This window comes from Antedon bifida, chromosome 10 (assembly GCF_963402885.1).
Source record: "Antedon bifida chromosome 10, ecAntBifi1.1, whole genome shotgun sequence".
Taxonomy (NCBI): Eukaryota; Metazoa; Echinodermata; class Crinoidea; order Comatulida; family Antedonidae; genus Antedon; species Antedon bifida.
The window spans coordinates 2,543,111-2,567,262 of record NC_136235.1 but is presented as its reverse complement, the minus strand read 5'-3'; the positions used below and the strand labels follow the sequence as shown (position 1 = coordinate 2,567,262).

The 24,152-nt window shown below is 32.6% G+C and overlaps 3 protein-coding genes and 1 long non-coding RNA gene across 6 annotated transcripts in view; 2 read left to right on the top strand and 2 right to left on the bottom strand.

Moving 5' to 3' along the window:
* Window positions 1-24,152, bottom strand: part of LOC144854837 (uncharacterized) — a 145,668-nt gene that overhangs the window by 53,995 nt on the left and 67,521 nt on the right. The gene's annotated exons all lie outside the window — the stretch shown is intronic.
* Window positions 1,255-9,541, bottom strand: LOC144853758 (adhesion G-protein coupled receptor G6-like). Of its 2 annotated transcripts, XM_078711578.1 has the most exons (10): window positions 7,663-7,883; window positions 6,870-7,238; window positions 6,170-6,357; window positions 5,545-5,887; window positions 4,304-4,485; window positions 3,808-3,957; window positions 3,314-3,435; window positions 2,930-3,198; window positions 2,665-2,734; window positions 1,255-2,276 (listed from the first exon to the last, which is right to left on the bottom strand). In XM_078711578.1, the coding sequence occupies exons 1-10, from the start codon at window positions 7,715-7,717 to the stop codon at window positions 1,778-1,780; spliced, it is 2,247 nt and encodes a 748-aa protein (XP_078567704.1). In that variant the 5' UTR covers window positions 7,718-7,883; the 3' UTR covers window positions 1,255-1,777. The 2 variants fall into 2 exon arrangements, with proteins under 2 accessions (XP_078567704.1, XP_078567705.1); XM_078711579.1 differs by lacking the exons at window positions 6,870-7,238; window positions 7,663-7,883 and adding an exon at window positions 8,870-9,541.
* Window positions 11,917-23,699, top strand: LOC144854829 (uncharacterized). Of its 2 annotated transcripts, none has more exons than XM_078712820.1 (2): window positions 11,917-12,003; window positions 22,356-23,699. In XM_078712820.1, the coding sequence occupies exon 2, from the start codon at window positions 22,380-22,382 to the stop codon at window positions 23,148-23,150; it is 771 nt and encodes a 256-aa protein (XP_078568946.1). In that variant the 5' UTR covers window positions 11,917-12,003; window positions 22,356-22,379; the 3' UTR covers window positions 23,151-23,699. The 2 variants fall into 2 exon arrangements, with proteins under 2 accessions (XP_078568946.1, XP_078568947.1); XM_078712821.1 differs by lacking the exon at window positions 11,917-12,003 and adding an exon at window positions 17,329-17,512.
* On the top strand, window positions 12,232-16,141 carry LOC144854817 (trace amine-associated receptor 1-like). Its single transcript, XM_078712806.1, has 2 exons — window positions 12,232-12,847; window positions 15,291-16,141. Exons 1-2 carry the CDS (start codon window positions 12,391-12,393, stop codon window positions 16,103-16,105), a joined length of 1,272 nt encoding a protein of 423 aa, XP_078568932.1. The 5' UTR covers window positions 12,232-12,390; the 3' UTR covers window positions 16,106-16,141.

The following is a 24,152-nucleotide window of genomic DNA, read 5'->3' as shown; positions in this document are numbered from 1 at the left end:
CTTTCACCGAAACGTGTTGTGAACTCAGAAGCCCTGTATATAGAATAAAAGGCAATATAGGTCACTTTCATGAAAAAAAAAATATTCCGGTGAAAACAACGCACAGTTCTACTGCATTGTTTAAAGGTATAACGTTGTCACTCTATCGTTAACTTACGTTTATACTTCGAAAAACTTAACCTGTCCAATATTTATCTTAAACTGATTAAATACAAAGATATTTTCTATGATAAATACTCCGAATAGCAGACACTATTTATAAAAACAACAACCACGTTGCAAAAAAAAAAAAAACTAAATAAATACAAAAATAGAAAATAAATAAATAAAAAAATTATTAATTGATTTACTTAAAGAGGTATTGTCCCGTGAAAAAATAATTCTTAAACATTTTTTTTGTTGAATATGCCATTTTAATGTCACATAATAGTTATCCACTTTGACCAAAAATTGGATTGAAAAAAAAATTATTTACCTGAAAAAACTGTAATTTAAAGCAACAAATAGTCAAATTGGCTGCCAGCCAATGGATTGGTTGGTTGGTTGAATTTAACCATTTATTTTGTCATTTTATAAGTAAAAACATTTTTTTTTTCTTTTTTTTTAATATAGAAGTGATTAACTTTATTAAAACTACAAGATAACCTATTCAAAGTCTGATTTAATTAGTCTTCATTTTTGGGGGACAACACATCTTCAATTTTGGTAACACATTGTACTGGTGTGATCTACCAAGTCTAGTCATATTTTTTTCTGTTTTATAAATTCTGTTCTTAAAACTATGAATGGATATAATATTCATCAAATAAGGGAACGTAATTCGTAACAAACATGCTTGTGCTATAACAAGGTAACTTCAGTAGATGTAACCAGTTATTAAAGCAAACTCTAAATGAGTTCACAGTACCTTCAGTAAATTTACTCCATAGACTCATACAGTATACATTAACGCAATACGATTTCAATAACTGACGAGGCTTCCAATACCGTACATGCGTGATAAAGTTTCTTCTTATGGAGCGCCGTTCATTGCAATTTAATTCTTTTCCACTTCCAGATAATATTTAAAGAACCACACATAGAAATTGATGGTGTATCTGACTTTAGTGTGGGAAAGAGGGCTGATCATAAATAATTGGGTAAAATAAGTAAAAGTTAGATATACGTAGAAAGTCAATAATATAACGCTACTCTCGTTGAAAAATTGCAGATATTTGATGATATAAGACTCCAATAATAACTCAATGCTTGTTTAGTATTTAAACCTATTTAATAATAATCCAAAAATAACAAATGTGTTTACAGTAATTGTTGTGATATTCGCGTTTCATCAATTTGCTACAAGACCACACACCAGTGACCGTGTTCATTATTTATGTTTATTTATATAGTTATTTTTTCTTTCAAAATTATTCAGTTTATTACCGCCAGTACACATGAATTCTTTCTACAATAAAGAAAGAAATAATTATATCCGTCCCAAAAATGTTTGCTTTTTCTGTGTGATGATATAATAGCAGAATGATGTAATGTACTAAATTAAGCATAGTTATAACTGAACAAAATAATTAATATTCTAATTTAAATACATATTTACACACAATGACTGGGTCAAAATTCTAACTACAATAAATAATGAAAAATGGAGATGCAAATTGGCCTCCAGTATAATATTATTTAGTTGATTATGGTAATAGATGGTCATAATAGGCCATTATATAGTATTGTATAGCATTTTAGAGACTCTGCTCACTCGAAAGTGGCTCTATTTCATCTACTACATATATTCCATATTTGTGGCACTTACGCCGATAGAGTAAGAAGGATCTTCTGATATTTGTTGATTCTGTTTAAAATGTTGCAAGTCTGAATTTATTTTAGACTTTGTTGGTGGTGAGCGGAAACCATACCTTATTGATCTACCTACGCGCGATTTCGACAATATTTTCTTTACATCTTTGTTTAAAACTAAAAATAATATAAAGATAACAATACCCTGTAGGCCATTTAAAATGGTAAACAAGTAATTGAACGCAATAGAACCATCATAATCTAAAGAAAAGAAAGCTAGACACCAACTTAGGCCAGACAGAATGAAGATGGTAAAAACGTGACGTGTAAGTCGATGCAGTTTGTTTGACTTGTTTGACGTTGCCTTTCCACTGGTATAGAGTGTATGTATTATACGTATGAATAGCACAGCGTTGACGATTAAAATCAGTGAAACTGGAGCCACAAGGGCCGTGTAAAAAGTAACTTCAGATAGATTAAAACATCTGGAAAAAATATTATCTCAATTGTCATATAGAATATATTTGTAGAAGACGAAAAGGAATACAAAAATCTCAGTGGATCAATGTAGTTAGAACGGAAATTGTAGTATAAGGAAAACACCATCCCGTCCACGATAGAGGAAATACCGTCACGTCACAAGACAAGAGGTGGTGGTGATGTAGTCTGGGTTCCAGACGGATTTTTGACTTAATATTAGTAAAAAGATAAATATTTTGGCACATATGGCGTTTCACACGTATACTGCTTGTGCTGAAACAGGCCCGATTTCAGAATCCGATTCCAGAATCCGATTCAGATAAACATTGAATAGCGTCGAAATAACTACAGACTTGGGGAAAGTCTAGTGGTGATGAGGATAATCAAACTTACTGGTGTATTTGGCTACATTCCGTTTTGAAAGAATATACTGCCCCAAAAGTCACCGGTACCAGCGGCAACACTGATAATAAAAAAAACCATTTTGAATGTCAAATTAAATAAGGGTATTGTTACATTAAATTGGACGAATGACTTGAAATTCCAGAATGAGGGCCTTATTTTCAGAAAGTACAGTTGAGGGCGCTATCCTGACAAATTTCACCGCTTCTTTGAAAAAGGATTTTAACAAAGTTAAATAAAATAAAATATTACTTACAAAAGCAAACAGATGCAACTTTCTTTACAAACATCACATTATTTTGGTCGAATTTTGTTTTCGGTACAACATTTAAATACAGAGTAAAAACTTCACCTCCCATCCACATTACTGAGGACAGAAGAAAGTAGTGAACAGCGACCCCTATCGCCTTGCATAATTCTGTCGATTTAGGCGGATAGTTGCTGGCAATGTAGATGACGTCAAAAGCAGCGAGAGAGAAAAATAAACCAATCAGGACTTTGTATTGAACTCTTTGACGAATTTTTCTGTAAAAAAATCCATATGTTATTTCTAAGAAATAAATAAAAAAGGATAATGTTGGATGTTGATGCTATTATGGATTATTATATTATATGCATCATAAACTAAAAATGGACTTACTTGTTACTAAGGTACACTGACATAATAACGATCAAGAGAAAAGCAGAAAGGCTAAATAATCCAACTGACAAAAAGTGTAAAGCAAGTGTATGTTCTCGTCCGATGTTTTCTCGTACCGGATCCTATAATGATAAAATTGTAACCGAATATAAAAAATAGAGAAAAGTGAAAGATGTTGACCTATTTTATCATACAACGACTCAGAAAATATAGGGAAAGTGTATGCTCTTGTCAGATACGGTAGGCTACTTGTACCGGATCCTGTAATGATACAAATATACTACAATACGAATAACACTACTAAGGCCTATACAAACTGAAGCGAATAGAAAATGTGTTTATTTCAATTTAATTCACTAAAGCAACTAAACAATGGGCCTAATGATGACAATGTTTATTCTATAGGACAGAGTAATAATAGAGCATTAACCCTCTAATTATTTTCTTTAATTTAGCTTTATTGAATAATACAATACATAATGAAAATGACTTACCAATAAAAGAGCAACATGTCCGAATCTGTTGCAGGAACAGGAGAATTGTCCGTTGCCATTGTCATTGGTGTCACAACCATTCCTTAACACATTTGAGAGGGCGTCCGTATAAGAGCAACGTACTTTAAAATCTTTGCATTCGCCTTCCATCTTTCAGAAAATTATTGATAATTATTTAATGATTTAAAAGATAGGATCATAATGATATTGTGACTCCGTGTCAAAGGTCGTTCAAATGAACCAGAATGTTACTACTGTACAAAACAGATATCAAACATGGCATTCCTTGGATTTTAAAATGTAAACCAGCACAAGATCATGTTTAAACATTCTTAATACGAAGTTTTCTTTCTGGGGCAGTAGAATTTTACTTTCTATTTTTAAATTAAAAACCAATCAGAAAAGTGTTACAAGAATTACAATCGTTACTATGTCTTGTCATAGACTACCATCTATTTATAAGCAACAGAGTAAATTCAGTAGGCAATTGTATTACCGTGACATTTTGAAAGTTATATGTGAGGTTATTATTGAGCTCTTTTTCTGGGTTGGTCATCTCCTCTTTTACTCTCACCACCTCCCGCCAGACTACTGTATCATCTTGACCATTTGCTGACCCCTCATCAATGAAGAACAGACCAGATCTATGGAACACTACGAAGCTTATCTGAGTCATTGCTGTAAAATGTAAAAATAGACGCATTACTTCATAAAAAAACAACTTTATAAGTATGCTGCAATAGGATTTATATAACTTAATCTAGTATTCAATTAAATAATATTTGTTGTATAAGCACCATTTCATTAATCATAAATAAAACTATGACTAAATATTTACTTAGGAATTAAAGAGAGTTTTCGAATTATGTTATCTAAACAAAAAGAAAAATGTTTGAACTAACGTAAAAGTGGGGAGGGGGAAGAGAAAAGAAATAGTTATTAATTCTAAATATAGAAGAGACACCACAACATTTTGATAATCACGTAAAATGTAGGTTCCACTCTATATATATAAAATTGAATTTATCCAACAACAACAATAATGTATCCTAAATTAGAATAGGATATTAACCTAAAACCTTGGATTAAGTAATACACCCTTATTCTTCATAATCGTTGAATAAAAACAACTTCCTATACGAGCATTTACAGGATGTTGCATGACAATCGAAAGTAAAAATAACAAACACTCTACTTCACCTTTGCACGAAATACAATCACACAAACTTGTGAAAAAAAATTCATCAGATTTCTATTGTAAGTAGGCCTACTACCTTTGAGGTCAATCCATACTTTAATAATTGAAGTCTCAAATTCCTGGTCTACCTGTCAAAAAGACACCGTCATAGAGTGACGCCACCAAGTTGTTTAAGTGATTCCCTGAACGTCTTCTATTTTTCACAGATTTAAGGTCTCAGCAGCATCACAGCTCTGACGTCACAACCTGGTCGCGTCACTCCTGACGAAGTCTTCCTGACAAGTAGACAAACTTTTGAGAAGTTCAATAAAGGAAAGGATTGACCTCTAAATAAATGTTTTATTATACAAACATTTTAAGATTATATGATTATAACACCAATTCATTAATATTATTTTAAAAGGCTACTGTATCCTATTTTCAAGTCACTACAGCCGTATCACATGTACTATTATTTCTTTACTTTACCAATGTACTAACGTTTTTCACTGTTTTGATTGTTTTCTGTGTCTGCTACACTATCCATATACGTTACTTACCTGCTTCAGTAGATACAAGAACGTCTGCTGGTATTGTCACCGATACAACCGTATCCGTTGAGTATTTGTACGTGTCAGAAAACTCTAAGAGCAGTTGGTTATCTTCTGTGGCTGAAAACTGTAGGTCCGAATTGACAGACTTCTTATCAAACGTTACAGCTTTTAACGCTATGTTGTTGTTATCTGTAACCGTAAAATTGGCCTCTTCTTTAAACGTAGTAGTTATCTGGTCGTCTAGTACTCTTATAATTTTCTTTGATGCATCCGCTGTTTTTTCCTCATTTTGACCGTTTTGAAATTTGTCATCAATCTCCAAAATTTCATCAATGATTTTTACAATATCCTATCAAAAATAGGGGGAAAAGAGAATGAGTTCACTTCGATCCCGAATGACATGAATAAGCATTAGATAAATCAAGTATACCCATGTTTTCATTGGTGGTATTTTTACATACATGGTATGGACAGCAATAATAGATATAATTAATGCACTTGTTGAATGTAATACTCAAGATGGAATCTCAGAAGAAAGTAATTCCAACTATGGCATAATGTATCATAAAAATGTAAAAACAATTTTAATTTTAATTTGAATCTTAAAAGACAAGTAATATTATCTCTTTACCTTTGTCGACGAACTTGAAATGCTTAGATTGCTCAACTTATTTGCAAATAGAATGAGATCATTGACAGTGGTATATTCGCTAAATGTTGTAGACTGATTTACAAGAACTTCAAATTCGTTGTTAAAATGACTGCTTGTTGCTACTTCGGTTGATAATTCCGGTTGTAACGTTGTATTTAGCACATGTTCTACAAGAAACAAAAAAATGTATCAATTTATATTTTTGTATGACCGGTGACCATAGCTAATTATTGTTCATCTGATACGTAGTAATAAAAAAGACTGGAATTTTACTGTTAAGAAGGTAATTTTTTCATACAACTATGAATTAAATTCCTTTCAAATATGGTTCGATAAAAGTAAATGTTCAATCTTAATTTAAATACTGGCTAAAACAGAAAAGAAGATGACCAACGTGAATCACAAAAATTAGAAAAAAAGGATATTGAAATATATATAAGACAAAGCAAAAAACCATCCTGCCCACGATACGACGAGTAAAATAGAAAATATAGTGGAAAGTCGAGATGCTGATGATGAATAACGGATGAAGCTGGGTTGATTTGTACATAGTGAGGGCAAACGACATAAACATATCTTGAAACAACAATGTTTATATATAAACTTTATATTTCTAGATTTAGTAAAATCGTAGTACAAAAAAAATTGTAATTATAATAGATTAAAAGGCGCAGCATACGGATTGAAACAGGTTGTATCCACACATTGCCACGTCCACCACAATACCCAGTCATAGGTTCATCATCCCGATCCCCCTGACATTTATACGCACACAGACTATCATTAATGAACCTGTAGTTTTTAGAATAATCAAATGTTCCACAGTAGCATAAATTATATTGTAATCCAATGTGTTGGTATCCGTGTCCAGCGCAATACTCATTGCAAAAATCAGACGTCAATAACTCCTTATAACACGTTCCTCCAGAGCAACTATCGCAGGGTGAAGGATCTTGCTTACTGCACGGCGTTCCTTGAAGTACTTTACTTGTTTTAGGGAAACACTTTGGTAAAGAGATCCGTGTTTTTGGGATAACTTCACTGTAACCTGAACAAATAAATAAAAACTATAATGACATCAAAAGTGACCGGTATTCTAAATCAAATTTTACAGTTTTAATGTTTGTTTTATACCTATCTATTATATAAAATGATTAAGAAGAAACATGAATACATCGTCAAATATATATCTTAAAGTAGAAACTTGTAACGCTGTATAACAGCAATAATAAAGCGAAGTTATCTATAGTTCAACTAGTTGGTAAAAAAACAGTAAGCTAAGGAGTCGCTACCGTAAAGAAATGATATCATAAAGTAGTGTTTCAAACCAAAATATTGCTTAAGCCTCATAACGAGACGTACATCATGGGATATTATGTGGATTGGCCTAACATGATTATTTAGCCCAATTATACACTGTAGGCCTATTCTATTCAAATTCCCCCCAAAAAAGAAACTGAAGATGTACTCACCATGTACACGAAAATATGACATTACAAAAATGAAATAAACAAAACGCATCTTCATTTTCAGGGCCAAACGGAATGTCTGTATAGCGCGTCGTAAAAAGTTTACTGTTGGATTTAGCGAATACTGTATTAATTATATCCTACTAAATACTTATTGTCCAAATTTTCTATTAAGTATACTCAGTCCTTTGTGACGTCAATTAAAATGTTACTAATGAGTTCAATCATTTTTCAGCAATAACGTTACAAGCTTATATAAATAAGTAAGTAACCTGTAACTTTGTTTCATTGTTCATTGTGTCCAACACAGGATGTAATTGTGAAAACACCACCACAATGTACACCTCATTCCTGCAGATAACATCAGTTGACAAGAAGTAATAGAAAAGTGTCATCTCACGATATATTCAAATCACAGGAAACGTATCACTGATGAATGGTTGCATCAATGATGAATTGTTATATCAACCTACCTCAACATTGTAGTTATTTGATATTGCTTGAAACTTTATTTTGTGAGTGTACTATATATTTCCGTTGTAAAGTGTAAAATAATAAATTTTGAAACCGATTCATTTTAGTAATCATAATAGTAATTTATTTGAAGCTACACTTTGAAACAGTTGCACGCTTTTATCTTGTGAGGAGGGTGGTCTTTTTCGATTACATACATTATCAGACAGTGTCCTTTTTAAATTATTCTTATTATTAATATTGCTAACAAAAACGACAAAGGCCACTTTAAGTAAGTTGGGCAGGAAACATAAAAGTGAACTGAATCACTATGACAGGGAGTCATTTTACCCAGGACCGTAGTAGTACATGAAGATAACAAACATATAAGTAATTAATTCAAAAATAAATAAATAAAAAAAATATAATATCATAAAATGTCAAAAATATAAAATCTTAAATGAATTCATTAAAACACAAAAACTGACGTAAAATTGACAAATAGAACGATGCGCAATTAGGAGGTTTACTCAGAGAAAAAAATCATTTTACGTTTAAAGGGTTGGAAAGTTATCTAGCCTTATAAGAGAACATTCTTTAACTTCATCATTAACTTCTTCTCACAGTCGAAGAAAAATATGAATTCCTGATCAATGCAGGCAGTTAGTCCCTGCTTTAAACAAAATCAGCATTACTTTACTACAAAGTAAAATAAGACAAACAAAAACATAAAATAATAATGGTTTAAATTATTTACCTGTATTTTCTACAACAGACGGCGGTGGATAATTACAATCGTAAACAACACATCCTTTGCTTTCACACAAACATCTTTTGTGGCCTTTGCTCAGTTTACAAAGAAACATACATAAATTCATATCACTGGGTAATTTCAAACAACTACGAGTATAGCAAAATCTTGGATTGTTACTTAATATCGATGAGCTAAGAATCGTATCATTTTTGCCGTAGACAGATGGTATCAAAGGAAGAAAAATCAGCAAAGCAAATAATGTATCTGGGAACATACTAACAAACTAGCAATGAAAGAAATGTCGATAAAGTCAACAAAGTCTAGTGTAAGATCCCACTTTTTATAATGAGTTAATGGCAGTTGATTAGCTATATTATAATCCCAACAACCTTAAGAATCTACTGATTACATCCGGGCATTAGACATTAACCTAGGATTTAAAGACATCGATATTCTTGATAAGCAGACATGCAAACAAACCGTGTACCAACAATAACAAGCAAAAGAAATTAGTTTAATATCTTCTCAATCGAACTTCCACTAGTGTCATACAAAAGAAACAGCATTCACTAAAATGTTATGAAAAAATAAATTGGTATGCATGTTTTATTTTAACATATTCCTACTAATAAAAACGTTTTTAGCGATGTCTCAAAACAAAATAAGCAGGCCCTATGGTTGTTAATTTCCATATGCAAGTTTTAGTTTAAAGATGTATTGTCCCCCTGAAAGATAATTTTTTTAAATTTTTGTTGTTGAATATGCCATTTTAATGTCACATAATAGTTATTGACTTCTACCAAAAATTGGATCGAAAACAATTTATTTACCTGGAAAAAATGGAATTTAAACCAAAAAATGGTCAAATTGGCTGCCAGCCAATGGATTTTTGGTTGAATTTAACCATTTATTTTGTCATTTTACAAGTGAAAACATTATTTTTTTTCTACGAAAGTGATTCACTTTATTAAAACTACAAAATAATCTATTCAAAGTCTGATTTAATTAATCTTCATTTTTCATGTTTTTGGGGGACAATACTTCTTTAACATATTCCTACTAATAAAAACGTTTTGAACGATGTCTCCGACAAAATAAGCAGGCCCTATGGTTGTTAATTTCTATTTAGTATAAGTCAGTGCTGACTGATGATTCCAATATTGAAAGTAGATGGTAGTTTGAATGTACATGGTAGTTTATCAATATACACCATACGATAGACACATCATTTACATCAGACTATGGTGGAAACTTTGCAAGAAAACTACGTATAATTGGATCTACAAATTAGGTCAGATGCTGTTGGTTCCTGTTTTTAGTCGCGTGCAACGCGACTCTACAGCTCACTATGTCGGTCGGTTGGTCGGTCGGTTGGTCGGTAAACCTTAACTTGAGCACGCGACTGCAGCCATGTATATGGAATTGTTTAACATACGCAACGCTCGCAACATACAGACATTAAAGAGAAAAATTAATGTTCAAAGCACTTCCTTTAATATGTAAAATCCAAAATAATATCAGCATTTGCAAAGTAATAATCCAAAACAAAAGTAATATCCCAGTAATATCCAATAGAAATAAGGTGTTTTAAATAATAATAAATAATAGTTTAAAACTGTAGAGTAGAGCTGGAGCTTGTAAAGGAAAAATAATGGCTGCTATGCACTTGCACAGACAGGCTACATGTACACCCTTGCACAGGCAAACAACAACTGAGCAGAACAAAAGAAAATCAGGACAAAGAAAAACAGCACACTGTGCACACTTGGCAAATAATATGTAAATGAGAATGCAAATAAGAAAGTAACATAATAAATGAATATTCATAGGGAAGAAACTTCTAGAATAACAGAAACTAAAGTAAAATAAATAAAAAAAAAAAAAAATAGACTACATGTTATTACTTTAATTTTACGATAATTTTCGTCGTCCTTTCCTATCAATATTGTGTAAAAGTTGCTGTGTGAGTCAAACGTGTATGACTGCGATCTTAGAATTTAAAACATTCCCGATTCCATTTATCTCGATTTCCTTCAAACATACAGATATTATTTTTCTCAAAGTTTTAAACTCTTATGTTGTAATTGAAAGATATATTCGTTCAAAGTTCTATGGCAAACATAAAAAAAGGAAACAGAACTTTCCACGTGCGGATCTCTATACACATACTTAGTCAAAAACGTACAGAGTAGCGAACACAAAGTGAGTCGCGCAATGTCTAACGACGATTTAGCGTTTAAGGTTTTTTTCATTTTTCGTTTGATTACCAAAAATGTGTTCTATAACCAAAGATTAAAAATTTTACAAATAATGTTCTTACTTGAAGACCATGTATTTACATCTTTTGGAGAGTGAAGCATCTCAGAAGTCCGAACACAAAAGGAAAAAGAAACGTATGCCGCAAAGTTTATCAAAACTTACCTGTTTCTGTTGGAATTTTGCAATCTTGAGAAAACAAATTTTCAATTGAAAATCGGCAAAGATCAGGGTTTGGCGGTGACGTAGTCGAAGCTAGCAATATGCACGATACAACTAATAAAAAGAATGGTAAATATATACAGGACATTCTTGGCATTTAAAACTCGAACCACCTAAAAGTCGCTCACAACTTCATTTAAGGTATAATGATATAATATTTTTAACTCTGTATTAATATTCTGTTATTGAATACGCCTATTACCCTATTTCCGTTTGAAACAGTCAACTAATGGTTATATACCATCCGCCCACAAAACAATGGGCTTATTGACATTACGCACATTTTAGTCGAAAAATTGACATTCTAGAAAAGCTCTGTCATTATATCAAACTTTATATGACAAAAAAAATGCGGTGTGTCCATATAGGACACGATGACGTCATATGACTACCATGTTTGGGCGACAGCACACTGTTTCGTCAAACTACTGTAGTTTAGTGTAGTCCAAACATATCTTAATAAGCAGGATATTTACACATATTTGATTGGACTATACCAACGTATGAGCCACCTGGAGTGTGCCTACATTGTTTAAAATGAACAAGTATTGCAACGAGCTAATACGAGTCATGGTAACCACATCATTTGCATATTACGCTGTATTCAGGTTGAATGTGTTTCTGCATAGTGAGCCTATCATGGGCACGGCTTGCAAATGGTAAGATTAGTTACACGCACTTTAATATTTAAACTATTGTATATGTATAAGCTTTTCAACATTTCATTAATTATTATACTAAGTTTTGAATTCACTTCATACCATCCTAGCCTAGAAACACTTGACATATCAAACAATAGTCGCTTCTACATAGTTACCAAGTATCTGTATGGCACGCTAATTACTAAGTATCATGTATGATCTATGGCACGCTAATTATTCACGTGATAATCGAATTCATTTAAAACAATTAGCCTGTGACCTATAAATATAGTGCCACATTTATCCTACTCTGAGATTCATATTCGGCATGTCGATGTAGATGGAAAAAAATTGGGTTCACATTTATTTGTTAATGAGTTCAATCGGCTTATCGTAGAATTTACAATGGTTGAAATGATCGATTGTATGGACAGCCATTGTTATTACTCTGCTTACGACGATACCGAAGGAATATTTAATATTTCGTTGACAATGCAAAATACAACCAATGATACTAGAAACGAGGAAGTTGCAATTTTTCTATCGGTTATGATGGCTATTCTTATAGTGACGACGATTACGGGAAATACTCTAATACTTTCATTGACGTACCTTACCGAGGAACTACGAACAAATACGGCGGTTTTCGTCGTAAACCTCGCCGTAGCTGACGTGTTAGTTGGTACTCTATTAATGCCAGTGGAACTGACTAGCTGCATCGCTAATAGATGGGTATTTGGTTCAGTTTTCTGTAGTTTTAATGGTGTTGTGAATTCTGCCTTCTGTATAGCTAGTATGCTCACACTTTGCTGTATATCACTTGATAGGTACTACGCCATATGTCATCCTCTTCGATATAGAAACCAGATTCTAACGCCGAAACATATGGTTGTTATGGTGGTATGGATTTGGACGCACTCACTGCTTCTAGGGGTATTGGCACTAACAAATTGGTCGTACTACGAGTATTTTCCAAGTGAATATCTTTGTACAGTAGCATGGTCTTACAGCCCTTCTTACACCTTGTTCACTTTGCTTTCAAGTTTCTTTTCCGCCGGCGTAGTAATGTGTTTCTGTTACTATCATATACTACTTGTTGCGCGTGGTCACCGAAAGCGAGTTGCAGTTCAACGTAATGTTGGACAAAGGCGTAACGTAAAAACGCAAGAGTTACGCACAGCTGCTGTTCTGTTATTGGTGATTGGAACCTATCTGTTTTGTTGGACTCCGCACATTACAGGTATTCTGTGCATTACTTTCACTGACTGTAAGTTACCAGAATGGTTCTTTACAATGTCCACATGGCTGGCGATGGGTAACTCGTCGTTAAATCCATTAATATATGGTGTACTTGACAGAAGATACAGACGTGCGCTTTTAAAATTATGCTGCAACCGAATAATAGCAAGAAAGAATGAGTCTACAGTAGAAGTAATAGATTCATAATTTCATAATTTATATGTGCGGAACTTTCCAAATGGATGGAGAGATGATCTCGTCCAATTGCAGAACAAAACAATGAAGCAAAATTGAATTTTCTATGAATTTATTATTATTAGTGTACAGTAAATTTTAGTCATGTTATTGTATAGAGATACTTTATAATGTATAATGCATTTATATGTTAATAGCCTCAAAAGAATGTATACCTTTATTTGAGAAAGTTTATATCTTCAATTTCATTCATATGCCTATCATACCTAAATTTACAACGAGGCCCAGGTTCCTGTATTTTAAATGGTGGACCATTGGCCGTGATAGCTATTACTGTCATAGAATCATATTAATAATTTTTGAAGAATAGGAAAATTAATAATGTAAAATTCTTTTATATGAACATAGCTAGTATGCTTACACTTTGCTGTATATCACTTGATAGGTACTACGCCATAAATACTTTTATATGAAATGAACATAGCACAATAAAATAATGTAATACGCAATATATGTGAAAAGGATTGGACGATTTACCACAAAAGAGAAAAATAATGCTACGATAATATTCTCATTGGTATCCAAATACGAATTTTCTGTTGGTAATGGACCTAAAAATAAAAAAACATTAATACCTATGCATTGAAAACAACATTATAACAGTCAATGGGTCTCTTGAGAGAGGCAGTGCATTTGACGAGCGAGCTTAGTTGGTTTGTAGAAACGCGGAGGTAACTCATCTTCCAGAAATCGTAGCGAAATATCGTTTAATATTTTATTTAATCAGTACCTTCTTGGTCAAGTAATAACCAGATAATAATTTATAGTTTATGCATTTGTAGAAATTGATTTAATAAATGTGTGTTTGATGTGACTTTGCACTTTCTATGTATCAAGTTAGTTTCCGTCTTAAAAAAAAAAACAAGCAAAAAAAACAAACATTGTAAGTGGAAGTTGGCAGGCTGCTCAACATCATTGTAAAATCTCTTAATAAAATATTCATAAAATAAAAATAGTATATTTAAATGATGAAATTTTGATTCAAACCTAACTTTATTTTGCATAGTCACCTTCTTAGAATTCCTCATTCTGGCAAGAGAGTGCAGGTGTTTGTGATAAATGAAAGACTAATGAACGAACAAACCAGTATTTAAGTGTTGCTATCACTCTAATCATCTTATTATGACAATAATTCGTATTAATTGTAGAATTGCACTTAATACAAACGATTAAAACAAAAACCAAGTACTTTACTAATTGGTGTTTCCGCATCATTTTGTGTGTTCTAGATATACGCACACCAATATGTCTCGAAAACGCTCAGAAAAACAAATATTTAGAAAATTCAAACATAGTTACTAAGTATTAAGTAGGTATTTATTCAGCACTATACTTAATAGCATAATTAATTATACATCTAAAAGAATTATGTTTTTAATAGTTCATCCATTGAACGATGACGTACTAAGGTGTTTAATGCTGTCTCAGCAGGTTTAATAACCACGATCATACGATAGAGACTTTTTTTACTATAAAACAACAAATCCGACATTTGTTAGAAGTCTATTTGTACAAGCAGGACATTTCTACCTACGTACGGATATTTAGACATGTTGACTATATTTTAGAAGTTAAAGAAGCTAAACTAAGAGTGAGGATCGTCATCAATGCTATGACTGAACTTAGCCAATCGTTTGATTTTCAAGGAACTAACGGTACATGTACTGAGGACAGTCTGATACGAAACGAAGGAGTCACCATATTTCTATCAATGTTTATGTTTATAACTATAATAGTGACTATTTTTGGAAACACGCTGCTTTTCATATTGACTTATTATACCGAATCTTTACGAACGATTTCATCCGTTTTTATCTTAAACTTGGCACTCATTGATGTCCTGATTGGTGTTGTGTTGTTACCATTTTTACTAGCTAGTTGCATTGCTGATGGACTGCTTTTTGGCGATGCATTCTGCACTTTTAACGGTATTATGAATTCTATATTCTGTATGACAAGCATGCTGTCACTTCCTCTTATATCTATTGACAGATATTACGCCATTTGTCGGCCTTTCCAATACAGAAGACATATCACTACCACAAGCACGGTTGTTATGTTGTCGTGGACATGGGTTCAATCAATTGTTATAGCCTTGCTTCCTCTATCAGGCTTGACATATTATAAATACTACCCTAACGAGTATCTGTGCACTGTGGCGTGGGCCATATGCCCAGCCTATTCTTTGTTTATGTTATGCTCGTGTTTTGTTCCAGCGATCGCTCTAATGTGCGTCTGCTATTATAATATTTTGACAGTTGCGCGAAGTCAAAGCCGACGTGTACAAGCGCAGGAGCGTATTTTCGCACATCGCCAAACGATCAAAAAGCGTGAGATAAGAGCAGCGGCAACGCTTCTACTTGTAATTGGTACGTTTTTATCGTGTTGGATACCACATATAGTTGGAGTACTATTCTGTCAAACATTTGGTGAATGTCTTTGGGCTGACTGGTTCTTCACAATGTCCACATGGTTAGCGTTCACTAACTCCGCATTAAATCCGTTGATATATGGTGTGCTGGACCGTAGATATCGTAATGCTTTTAGTAGAGGTTTAGCCAAGTATATAAAACCAAAACAAGAGAGGAACCCAACGTACAGTATGAGCACTTCTTATGGACAATAAACAGTATATTTGAACCGAATGTTGTTGTAGTGTAAAATAAATTATTAGGCTAGTGTTAATACTACAGTATCTGAAATTCACAATTTTTAAAACGTACATTTCAATAAACACGATGAGACAACGATAACGTAAGTGAGTGAGTATGGTTAACATTCTAAATTGCATGCACGTTTTGCAAATATACTTCATAATATCAGCAGAACGAAGATTTACTCAACTTCTTATGTTACTGGAGGTTTGTATCACAAGATACATTTTTTATATCTGTCCTATTATTATTATTATTATTAAGATTCGTTTAGTTAAAAAAATCGCTGCATTCATAACGATTTTAAAATGTTATCATTAAAAAGTAATATTTAAACTTTTTTTTTTTTCATTTCATTTATTTCGTCTCACATATAAAAAAAAAAACAAACAATAGAGACAGGATTCCCAAAAGCGAACTAAATCAAACTATCAAGTGGGTCTCCAAAGCAAAACATAATCCAACAATAAAATAGAAAATTACAACATTTAAAACAACGTGAAGATTTAAAAGAATAAATATCTATACAGTAATTACCCTAGACATTTTATAATAAGTATGTTGAAATAAAACGAGGGTGGAGGAATGAAAATCACTTGCGGCTTACGATACCAATTCCCGTTTGTTATCTTTCGAAAGCCTGTTTTCCTGTCGACGTTATCGTTAACAATAATCGGCGATCTTCTACGTAAACATTGAACGATTTACAGGAAAAGGTACTCTCTATCGTTATCATTTCAAATTGATCGTTTTCAAACGATCGTCGAATAACGTCGACAGAAACAGGCTTTATTATTTCTTCAGCGTTTGGGTGGTTTAGGCTACTTTTCCGCGTACTAATATCCTGATCGGTAGGCCTATGTTTCTGGGTTAAACCTCGCGCATGCGCGGTGCATACTCAATTCAATTCAAAATAACATTAATTTTTATTCAATATTAAATGGTAAGATAAATAATACAATATACTCGTCTAACAAATTGGTTAGATTATGAAGCAGAAGGTGCCATTTTATTTTGACCTATCTGATATAAACAGAATTGAAAAAATACGTCCAGTGTATCCTAATGTAAAAAAATCCCCGATACCTTTTAGATGCAAAATTGAATTGAACGACGCCCTCACTGAATCATTGTGACGTCATAATAACTGATTAGTATGAACGAGTGAAAGATATTAATTAAATCCAAAGGCAATGTCTGATTCAAGAATTGCTGTACGGTGAACATCTTAGCCGATTGAATATACATCCGGCTAACCGACTCAAAAGCTAAGGATAATATTCTTCTGAAAGAATTATTGATATTATACGGTAAAATGGATTTTTATGCGTGGTAACGATGTCTATATTATGAAATTGCGAGATACAGATTGATAAAAGGTATGTAAGGCTTATTATGCAAAATACGCTAATATTTGAGTGCTCATTATTTTTTCTTGTGAATGCATTAGGCAGCCATGTCAGTCGCATCCCTATTCAGTGGGATGAAACACGATTTATATTGTTGGCCGGCGTTGATAATGATTATGATAATCATTGGCTTTATTATTAAATAATATTAGAAGAAAATAATAATAAATAGAATATCATGAATATTCATTTAATTTCTTTCGTATTATTATATTTTAATAATATATAATAATTATATATTATTATAATTAAATTATAAAGAGCTGACCGGTCGTGGGCGACCCATGTTGTTTTTTTTTTGCACTTAATTTTTGTTGAATGTTGTCTGGCATGTACGTACCGTACATTTAAATGCATGGTTACCAAACTGACAAGCACTCGCTTCTTTTCACCATTACTCATTATCAATATATTTTGCACACACATTGGAAATTACAGAAGAAATATCGAAAAGAAAAACAACAAAAACCTGTGCAACAATTTTAATTTAATCAGACAAAACAACAAGCCAGATAGAAATGCTTACAAAATATGTTATACGTATAAACATTGATAACAATAAAAAGGGGGTTAATGAAATTATCTTATCAACACAATTAAATCCATTTTTAAAGCATTGATACGGCAAAAAGGAATAAATATACTATTACATTTAGAATTACGAGTACGACATCCACCACGAGTACGAATAAGCCACTCTGAAAAATATAAAAAACATACATTAATATATAAATATAGGTCTCCTAAAAATTCATATACTAATTTATGTCAAGTTTGTACAATTGTATACGGTTAAAATCAAAGTTACAGAATTATCATTTTAATTGAATATGCACGATTAATAGCTTAAGGTCATCTTTAATTAATTACATTTTAACCAAGACGTACAGATTGACCGCGGGATACAATTCCTTTTCAATTTCTGTAATGATTTTTCATTTAGTCTGGTCGATTTATAAGGCCAGTACAAAGGATGTCTTGGAGGCGTGTACAAAACATTTGTATTGATAGTGATAGTCTCGAAAGCAATCCGAACGAATTTACAAAAACACATGTTAATGTCGACTGTAATTATTTCTTTTTGATCTGCGTCGCTGATGTATTACCGTAATCTTCAATAAGTAGGCATAATGATATCAAACGCAATTATCATTTCATCTCATATTATTGTAACTGTCCGAATTGCGAGAAACTATACTATGGCCTGGACCTAAGCTCTGTCTACACGATCAAACTAGCTTGACAAAAAAGTGTGATGTGCCCACATATGGTAGTGATGCGCCCAGATATGGTAGTGATATGACATTATCATGGGCGCGTCACATAAACTTTGATAGTGTAGAAAAAGGTTAACAAATAATCAAAATGCTTACTGAAACTATGTCATCAACCTTTTTTGACTGCGACCTCATGATCCTATTTTGGGAAATTTCGCGACCCAACATTGCGTATTTGATCTTATCGAAAGCTGCATAACATTCAGACCTAGAGTGTGATCTTAAGTCAATAAAACATATTGATGGACTACTATTGGGAAAATCAACGATTTAAAAATATAGATTTATTGGGCATATTCAGAATTCAAACAGATTCAATAACAAGACATTAATCACAGTTAAATGATGTCAGACTTGACTATAATGGTCTATTATAGCTTTTACGTAATGTCTTAATCAACATTATTGCAGACTGTTGTATAGAGTAGCCTAAGGCTTGGTTCCCACTAGAACGTAAAGCAAAAAATAAATTAAAAAAAAAAAAAGATTTTGAACTGAATTTGAATTGTGCAGGCCTTGATACTAATCAATCATGTTTGAATTATTATTATAAGAATATTTTATCCGCCATTATGATTACAAATGTTTCTAAAATGTTCGCACAAAATCATTGATTTTCCGAAATAAAAACAACTTTAACAACAAAGGGTTAAATTTTCCTTCAGTAAGCATAAGCATATTACATATTTGATATAAAGTTTGCGGTACACCACGTGTATTATTTCTGAAAAGAACTGTTGAGTTTCTCACTCAATAGTATTTTTAGAACGGGGGTTAGCGCAAACTTTATATCAACATTTGATTTCGCCATGCAAACCTTCAAACAATACATATTACATATTCCCATTTCCCTACTTTGCTGAGTTATGGATGATATAAGTAAGGCAATGTCAGCAACTCCTGAGTGATCGTTGATAATTAGCCTGGCTACACATTAACATGAGCTTCAGGTAAAATAACAGGTTGCCTCTTGTTAGAATTATTCTCTTAATGAGCAATTCTATATGGAGACATGTTGACACCATTTTGTAGATCAAATCATTGTAGAAAGAAATCATGGAAAGACACGAAATCAATTTGTTAATCAAAATAAATAGGTCAAAATACTTCTATCTGCTTACTGAAACTATGTCATCTAGATTGTAGTACAAATATGGCGACGGTCAATTCCAGTCAGTTTTGATTCAATAGCTAGGAGGCAACTCAATGACGTAAGCAAACATCATTGCGTTGTGTCCAAAGGAGGAGGAAGAACCAAGCGAAGAAATACACGAATAAAGTGTGCAATCATGCCACATTGCCGCTTCTCGGGACGCGTAACAATACCCGAAAATACGAACATTTTGAACATACTCATGATCTGATTTCCCGGGTAACGGTAGTTTAAAACAATTCCAGGTTAAAGATGTATTGTCCCCCAAAATCATGAAAAATAAAGATTTTTAAAATCGGACTTTGAATAGGCCATTTTGCAGTTTTAATGAAGTTGTTCACTTCCATAAGAAAAAAAACGGGGGAAAAAAATTATTTCACCTATAAAAAGACAAAATAAACAGTTAAATTACCCAAAAACTCATTGTCTTCCAGACAATTTGACCATTTTTTGCTTTAAATTACATTTTTCTCAGGTAAATAAATTTTTATCAGACCCAATTTTTTGTGAGAGTGAATAACTATTATGTGACATTAAAATGACATATTCAACAAAAAAATTAAAAAAAATTTTTTTTTTAGGGGGACAATATATCTTTAATGTTTGTCATACTGCAACTAAGCAAATAAATGTATAACAAAATACAGCCATCCTATAAATGGCGAGTTGCTCGTTGTATGCGTATGGAATATTAAAAAAGGCTGAATCGCGTTTTACAAACGTGCCTCTTTGTTTTAAAACATATTTAATTAAATGTTATAATCAATGGTGTTTTCTAAAGAAAAAAAAACCAAGATTATACTTTGTATTATTTCATTGATTGCTTGATATTCTTTGATGAGTGTATGAGAACTACTCAACATTGCACAGCTTGTAGACCCCCTATGTTTCTGCAAGCTCGCTCCAAGCCCCGTATTCTTGCTGCATATAATTACAACAGATTGGAAGGGATTATCCGTATTAGGCCTATATGAACAAAATTATTATTGACATCAACCACCTGTGTTTCAGTTCATTCTTTAATCTTTATTCTTTATATAATAGAGACCGTTTCAAAATGTCTAAATCATAACATGCTGTTTACTTCTACATTGAAACAAATTAAAACCATACGTTATTGTAGTAAAACATATAGGCCTATTTACTGCAGTATATTAACTTAACGAAATGATCTCTTATATATTATTATAATCAAAGAGCAGATGAACTACGTGTAGTTGTGGATTTGACAACCTCCATCAAATTAATAATTTTTCATTTTTTTTCTTCTCAGGCTACTGCAATATTATTTACAAATGCAATTTAATTCTACGGTTACAAAATATAATCTCAAAATACAAAACACCTAGACTATATTATACTAGATACCTAGTCATATTTCTGCTTGTTTTTCCCCAAGCATATTTAACGAATTTTTAATATTTTAATAAAATGTGATTATAATGTATAACAAGGACCATAATGAATTACATTGTTGCTATGACACTCGATTTTCCAATTCATGTAAATTTTGATTTTATTGTGTAATAAATATTATACGTACAATGGATAATGAACTTGGATGTATCACGTGACTATATTCAATTTTGATTAAAGCAGGCTTTTAATTCCAAATGATACTTCAATTAGGCTGCTTCACTGTATGTAATTTCGTAATTTATTCATTCATTACGCTACGGCATAGAGACAATGTTACTGAACGGAATAATAGGCCTTAGGCCTACTCTTCCAAATTAAGGGACGGCATTCATTGATGATGATAATAGCTCCGTTGCTCCGTTTGCCCTCATTTGTAAAATTAGAGGGCCTACATGAATTATAAGAGTTAAATTGATAGTAACTATTTTGTTGTGTTCTTGTTGAAAACTCGTTTTACCAACTCCAACCTTTTCCGAGTCTCCAATTAATATGCATTGAAATGATAATACGTATAGATCCGTTGCTTCTCTTTCCTTCATTTTAAAGTTAGCGGGGCCTACATGAACTTAAGAGTTAAATTGATGTAACTGTTTTGTTATGTTCTTGTTGAAAACTCGTTTTACCAAATCACGTTATTATTTTTATCGTATTCTACATAAATAGTGTAACAATTTATTAGAATGATGTCTACGTACGATATACAAGAAACCTTATCTGAATATTTAAATTGAAGAATATTTATAGGTTGAAGGAGATTGTTCTCGTTTAACCGTTCTCAATTCCTCTATCTGTTATCTCAACGAAAGAAAAAAAGGATAAAATTCATTTTATGATCAAAACAACATCAATAACGTGTCTCTAATGTATAAGCCGCTAGCTTTTTATTTGATAGTGAAAGTATGATGTTCTCATATATGGTCTTTCTCTTATATTTTCATACATTTTTCAATTATTATATTTTCAGATAATACATCAATAATCAAATAACATGGCCGAGAAAAGCTATCAAGGCATGACGGCTGAGGTTGGTGGCGGGAGTACTTCTGCCAAGCCTGTACTGCCAACAGGAGAAGAAGATAGCAGACGACAATATCCTGCCTCTGCTAGAAGAAAGAAATTGACGCGTCCACCACGATTGGAAAGTGTGTCAGAAAGTGACGTGAGTGGCAACAACGACTCACCACATGGTTCAGAATTTGGAGTCCGGTCTTACTTACATAATTTCTACGAAAATCCGAAAGGATATAGCAGTTGTCCGGGTTATCATCGCTTTGGTAGAGATCTAAGACGGAAAAGGTGCCGGTGCGGTATATGGTGGTGGAAGGCGTGCGCGTGGGTCGGGTTTAATATACTCATTCTCTCAGTAATAATAAGCTTAATAGGCTATCTAGTTAACCCAAGGAAGGAGATTCAAGATGTTAAAAACAATATTAGTGTGGTCGATGAAGACGCCATACAATTCAATGTACGATTAAATACTGCAAAGGTTGTTGGGCTAGCTTTACTATGCGTTGGTGGAGTCCTCTTAGCCGTGTCACTTCTAATTCCAAGTTTCTCTAACCGGCTCGATGACGACGGGTTTGGAGATTTGTCATTTTTTGCTGATTCGAATTTCCCGCCTTATATGCCTGTTGCTACGGAACAAGAAAGTATGGATGAAGGAATTCCATATACGTCAGAACTGACGAGTGTTCAACCAATCAGAGATAAACAGGAGGGCGTTATTGCTGGTAAAGATGTTCAAGTTTTAACCAATTAGTGAACATTTAATTGATGACTAATTAATATTTGCGTACGTACGGCCACGTGAGACAGTTAATGAGATGTCTATAATCCTTCCAAAGTAATTTCAATTTCAATAAGATAAATAAAACATATATAATAATAATTTAATAATTTAGGTCTACCTGGTTTTAAAAAAACAAAGTAATATAATTTAATAATTTTACAGATAAATACTACATTTGGTTATTACCAAAATGACAAACTGATTATATTCCATAGCTTTTTATTTTTTTGTTTCTCATAAGTCAATAAAAGTCGTACAGTATATTCTTGGATAGAAAACTGACCCAATGTATAGCCTTTCAATGACCTAGTGTAATATCACGATTTACGTATCCCTAGACATAATGTGTTTCGCAAGCTATATATACGTTCCCAAAGGTACAACTACTCATCATAGAAGACAAAGAGATGACATTAATGCTCATAAAATCGGACAGTACAGTGTGAATGGATAGAAGATATATTTCAATAAACAGTTAAAGTAACGTTATAATGGTTATCATGGCAAGTAAACTTAAGTACGTGTCCACACGGTTGGGATTGATATTGAGATTAAGTAATAATACTCGTGTTTTTTTCTGATTTTGTTTAGTATTTAGTCTTATAAAAAACCAGTAGACTGATGCATATTAACAAAATCAAAAATAAAAAAGCTGGAAAAAAAATTGGAAAAAATAGTGGAATAGGCCTACCTCAATAAAAACAAAATTGCAATAATTAAGTGAGCTTGATGATGACGTGGTGATGACGATAATAATTTAAATTCGGAAGAAGACATCTAAAACTTGTTGACAGTAGACTGGGATATCTAAAGGGGAAAACTCACTGTTTTTTTAAAGGAAGATTAGTTCGTTTTAATTGAAATATGATTCTGTACTTTGATCCCATAAAAATGCCATTTTGGAAACACTGCTTTCAAAGTACAATGTCAGTAGTAAGCCTAGAATCATCAGATATCACACATAACACTGCA

Excerpts from the sequence above, each read along its gene's own strand:
- LOC144853758 (XM_078711578.1), bottom strand. The coding sequence starts at position 7,717 with ATGAAGATGCGTTTTGTTTATTTCATTTTTGTAATGTCATATTTTCGT. Across the intron at positions 6,358-6,869 it reads GATACAACCTGTTTCAATCC|AACATGTGCTAAATACAACG; the intron begins GTATGCTGCGCC and ends TGTTTCTTGTAG. Across the intron at positions 5,888-6,169 it reads TTTCAAGTTCGTCGACAAAG|GATATTGTAAAAATCATTGA; the intron begins GTAAAGAGATAA and ends TATTTTTGATAG.
- LOC144854829 (XM_078712820.1), top strand. The coding sequence starts at position 22,380 with ATGGCCGAGAAAAGCTATCAAGGCATGACGGCTGAGGTTGGTGGCGGG.
- LOC144854817 (XM_078712806.1), top strand. The coding sequence starts at position 12,391 with ATGGTTGAAATGATCGATTGTATGGACAGCCATTGTTATTACTCTGCT. Across the intron at positions 12,848-15,290 it reads TCATCCTCTTCGATATAGAA|TTATCTTAAACTTGGCACTC; the intron begins ACCAGATTCTAA and ends TTTCATCCGTTT.